The sequence below is a fragment of the Merops nubicus genome, unplaced genomic scaffold (assembly GCF_000691845.1).
Source record: "Merops nubicus isolate BGI_N331 unplaced genomic scaffold, ASM69184v1 scaffold5209, whole genome shotgun sequence".
Lineage (NCBI taxonomy): Eukaryota > Metazoa > Chordata > Aves > Coraciiformes > Meropidae > Merops > Merops nubicus.
The window spans coordinates 7,978-13,200 of NW_008628877.1; the positions used below are offsets into that span (position 1 = coordinate 7,978).

A 5,223-nucleotide genomic window follows, 5' to 3' on the forward strand; every position below is an offset into this window, starting at 1 on the left:
TTCTAATCAGCAACAGATTCAATTCCATCAACAGTCACTGCATACCCTTAGCCACTCCATGCCTTCCACTTGGTACCACCTCATTACACCTCCAGTAAAAATCTTTGGCTGCTGAAAAGGCACAGGTTGTCCATTGAACTTCCGTACTGGATCGAGGAACTGCTTGGCACTGTGCCGCACAGCTTGGCACAACCTATCCTTAATGACACTGTTGGAGTCTCCATTTTTCTGCAGGTCTTCTGGACGCAGGTTGTCAGAACAACTTTCATCCTAAAGAGGGGAGTTCAAAGAACACATGGCAAAGTAGCATGAACATCAAAGCCCATCTAAAACATGTTTTTGTCTATTTTATGCCAGGCTTAATGTGCCGTGAAGCCAGCCTCTGACACAAAGATTTATCGTAGCCGTCAACTCAAGAGTCCAATTTCCTTTTAGGATTAATAATACTGTGTAGGTTGATGTCAACATGCAAAATTTCAATGCCTTATATGAATGCTTTACTCCCTTAGAACTGATAAGCAGTGATTGCTACTGAAGCTATTTGGCTTATCATTTGCTACCCGTAAAAGCAAGCAGACTTAAGACCTTCCTTAAAGTGGCTGGCATTTAATGCAGCCATTTCCTAAAGAATGTTAGAAAGAAATTCATACTGTGCATGTGCATATATACAGCAGGATCAGAAGAGACCACACCTGTTCTCTTCATACTTGAATGCTTAAAAATGGCTGTCTTAAAGTCCTATACACCAGCACAAATATTTTAGTAAATTCCTATTTCCTTTATTTTTGAAACCACGGGCATTCTATAAATATGTTCAACTTCAGTATTAAAAAAAAAAAGGTAAAATTTTTTACCTTGGATTTCTGAAAATAAGTATTTAAGTGCATTCATTTGCACCCCTTTGTAAAACTTCTAATTCAGGACTTCAATATCCAGCAGAGATGTTTATTTACAGGAAGAGTTTAAAGATACACTATGAAGTATAAAACATGCCCCCCATCCTCCCCCCTTTAGGCTTAGGGCACAAACTACAATAACATCTGCCAATATACCTGATTTTCCACTTTATTTTTTTTTGCCACTGATAATATTTCCTGGAAACAAAGAAAAAAAAAATATATTTAGATGCTTTTCAGCCTTAAAAGCTACTACAATTTGTATTTCATGAGTTCTTTTAACTGAACGATCTGGATGTCAAAAAGTTTTCCATTCATCATTAATCATACAAGTGACATGAAACAAGGCCATACACCACGAACCCATTCCAACTACAAAGGGTAACTGAAAATTCAACTGGCAATGCAGTCTGTTTACAGCTTGCCTCCCCAAAGACTGTTTTTTTAAATAAAAAAGCACCTGAATTCTGCAGGTCTGACAAACACTGCTTGTTACACACGTCTTTACTGGAATAAAGTCATGTGTTACAGACAGGCTACTGGTGGCTGATAATCTCTGATGGCAATGTACTGCTCTAAAATACAGAAGTCACAGCAATTGCCTCACCAGTTAAAATCTGTGCTATAAAAATCCAGACAAGCCTATATATGGTTATGGTCTACCTCTTTGGACATAATTTCCGAGATGTTGTATGTCCCATCCTCTCTCCCTCTCTTCCTTTTTGCACCTATAAGACAACATTTGAGTTTATAAAACACATCAAACACTGAAGAAACAAAAAACACCAGTACTGACAAAAGACAGAGCCTAATGCATTACCTGATTTTTCCTCTTTGTCATCAACTGGATTTTGACCCTAGAAAATAAAGGTAGGAAGGGGTTCATCATCTTACTCATCTCTATCATGACAGATAAAAAAATGTAATCAGTCTCAAACCATTGCCTTTGAAAGCTTCTTGAAACACTTTTACTATTAAGCAGTTTTTAAAAACAGTAAAGAAAAGTTCCTGCTTATCTCTTTTTATTACATATTCAGTATATTGGCTGAATAAACAATAGCAGTTAAAAAAAAAAAAGACAAATTCACACCATTTTCTTTAGTAAAAATTAGGCAGAAACATCTCTTTAAGATGACTGTCATGGTAATCACTTTTAAATAGTGTTATTATGGTTTAAATTACTGTTAAAATAAATATGATATACTAGATAGTCAAATAAAAGTCAAATGTTGGCTAATTGAACTTATATAGTTTACGTACCTTGATCAAAATTGACATCATAATTCATCAGACTTAGTAAAAAAGTTGCTCAAAATAGCTAGTTAATCTTACCTTGGCAGATTTTAACATCATCTCTCTCTTTTTTTCTAACTTCTCTTTCCTCCTCTGTTCCTGAAAAAAAAAAACATACACATTTCATTTCTTTCAGTAACTTCCACAAGAAAACTATCCATCAGAACACATTGGTAATGAGGAAATCTGTGTACTCTACAGAATTTGTTTTTGAAATCTCACTAAAAGCCTCAGTTCTGACATAGTTTAAAATGATAAAGCAAAATGTGGACAACAAAGTGCAACTGCTCTGAATTGCAGCGAATATTTTAAACACTTAAATACAGTAATTTAGAAAGACTCCAACAAAAACATTCCCAATTGCACACTCTTTAAGATCACGTCTATTGCATTATGTTTTCCACGGATGCAGCTCCCCTTTAACTTCTACATATTACAACTTGTGTTCATTGTGGAACAGAAAGCCTACAATGCCTTTAAGGAAGTGCTTTCATGGCTTGAAGAATTTCAGATTTTCATTCCATCTACTATTTCTACTTGCTGAAAGAAAAAGGACCCTGGAAAGAGATAAGACATTGGTGTTTATCAGGTGGAGCAAGACTTAGCTCTGAAACATGCATTCCATCAATGCAATAACCATGAATTTGAGCTGACAGTTAAACTAGAGAACTGTTTTAAAAAGGAGGTTCCTGCAGTCTGCCAGCGTCACTTTCCTGAGAAAATCGTTGCCCTGAATCTTTTCCCAAGATTCTCTCTCTCAAGTGTAAACTCTTACAGGTTTGCCCATAAAAGCACAGGTAAAGTCACAATAAAGCTATGTATGAAATTAACACCCCATGGATTAAGGAAAAAAAAGATATAAAATCATTTTATGGAAGCTCTTGTTTGGGAACAGCACGGCCTCAGAACTGTAATTTATAAGTTTGTTTGAGGGATACCAACATCAACATGTTGAAGACAGCCCTCAGCCTTCAGTAATTAACACAAATTGGCTGCACAATTCCCTGCTTCTCAATTCTTTGCATCTTCTATCCACCCTCCAGGTTTTCTAGCTCCCTTAAAGTAAATATTTAAATAAGAAACAAAGTTTATCTTCCTAGCACTCAGGCCAACAGTACAATTGCAAAGGTATCAGTGCCACCTCTACAGTATGATTTTAAATTATAATTCATGCTCTTTCCAAGTCGGATTTTATCTATTAATTTGTAGAACAAATTCTCAATTTTATGTTAAGCACCACCTTCATTTCTGAGCAGTAGTTCCAGAAGAAGTTAATGCAGTTATTGACATCTTAACATTTTTACTCGTTAAAACAGCTGGATGGCAACATCACCCAAACAGATGGCACCTTAAGAATCCCCACTGGAGACAAGGATACACCTACCTCCAGTTGCTGCTGTTCCATTTTGGTTAGCAAGAATTTGGAATAGATGTTGCTTTTTTCAAGCAAATGTTGAAGCCTCTTATAGCGCATTTCACTTGACTCTCTGTCCCAGGAACTGCGAGCCTGGACAACACAAAGAGGTGTCAAGTGTTTGTAGGTGCTTCAGGGTAAAGACTTTTAATGTAACAAAGGGTTCTACAGGATGACTGCAATTGTCTCACACACACTATACATCTGTGATTCCTGAGTGTACAGACTCACTGTAAGATGGATGTAACTGAGGGTTCCATTCACTTGTATATGTAAACAGAGCTCTGAAAGAAGCAAGCTTGCAGTGCAGTAACAGAGAGCTTTCAAGGGTTCAGAGGTGTCTCAACTCAAATTTACAGATTTAGAGTGGAATTAAATTTAACTTCATTTGCAGCCTCCACATTTAGGAGAAAAACAAAACAAAAAAAAACACCTGGCAAAATTCAGCAGTTTCTCAAGTATTAGCTGGGAATCCTCCCTCTGCCATTTGCACAAAGGTAGTTTTTTAATCATGAACAAGAAAGTGAGCTCCAAAACCATCATGCCTCATTGACAGAAGGCAAGTCAGTTCTCAGTGTGAAAACAGTAGCTTCTGCTTGCTTTGCACCATGCTTCTAAGAGTAACTTCTGTTCAATTAGCCATGGCTGTGCATTTAGAAGTATCCAAATTACTCTTTAAAACTCAGATCAAGACTCCCTCCAAAAGTAAAAAAGCATTCACCCCCCTTCATTCATCTAACATTGCCCGTTACATTCAGATATGAATGAGACTGAAAAGGTATAAATTAGCATCTCCAAGAGAAAACCCAGAAAGGCAAGACACAGAGCTTTACAAGATGCTTATCTATGCCATTGTCTTCAGGAGGAACACTGGGGGGAGGCCAGGTAACTGGGAAAGGCAAGGGAATCTTCTGAAACTAAACAGACCAAGAGAGGGGAAAAAGGACATTAGCTGAACCAGGGGACAAACTGTGACACAGAAAAGGGGAAGCATGTGTGTCTCCCTCAGAAGTCACACCTTTGTTTTCCACAAAGGGTACTCCACTCATTCTTATCAGGTAGACATGACCATATTCTTTCATAAAAGAAGGATTTATCTCGATAAGTTCTTTGAAGGAAGAGATTGCTTTCTCCTGATTGTTCATACAGCCTTTAATTGCTTCTGCTTTCCTTCAGATGAAAAGTACCTGAGCTCAGAAAGGTCAACCCTTGTCGGCAATGGCAAGAGAATGGAATTAGAACTAAACTACTTCATTCAGTCAATTGCTATTGCTCACTAGATTGGCGTGAACAGAGCATCCTTCCATTAATAGGTCAATCTCAATAACTGTTCCCTTGACCAACTGCAAAAATTTCAAGAAAAAAGAAAATTCAGAGATGATGAACAGCACTCATCTCTAATGGCTTCTCCACTTTGCCCTCAACCTTCCAACCCTCAACAAAGTCAGAGGGATACTCCTTTAACAAAAAAGGTCAAAAACTTGCTCTCTTTTCCTCACTTCACATTGTCATATATTTACATAGTGGTATTTTGCCATCACTGCACAGAAGGACAGTGATTCTTTTCTTGAACTGCTGTACAAATCACTTGGCAGGGGGTTTGCTGAAGTGACAAGCCTA

The 5,223-nt window shown here is 37.4% G+C and overlaps 1 protein-coding gene across 1 annotated transcript in view; it reads right to left on the minus strand.

The window, feature by feature from the left end:
• LOC103779166 (lymphoid-specific helicase-like) overlaps positions 1-4,946 on the minus strand; it is a gene marked incomplete at both ends in the record, with an annotated part of 12,388 nt that extends 7,442 nt beyond the window's left edge. Inside the window, 7 exons of the mRNA XM_008946787.1 lie at positions 46-270; positions 1,053-1,094; positions 1,560-1,624; positions 1,717-1,753; positions 2,229-2,288; positions 3,574-3,696; positions 4,881-4,946. Of these exons, the coding sequence (XP_008945035.1) occupies positions 46-270; positions 1,053-1,094; positions 1,560-1,624; positions 1,717-1,753; positions 2,229-2,288; positions 3,574-3,696; positions 4,881-4,946 (618 nt within the window). The remainder of the gene's footprint in view (positions 1-45; positions 271-1,052; positions 1,095-1,559; positions 1,625-1,716; positions 1,754-2,228; positions 2,289-3,573; positions 3,697-4,880) is intronic.
• Between the last annotated feature and the right edge of the window lie 277 nt (positions 4,947-5,223).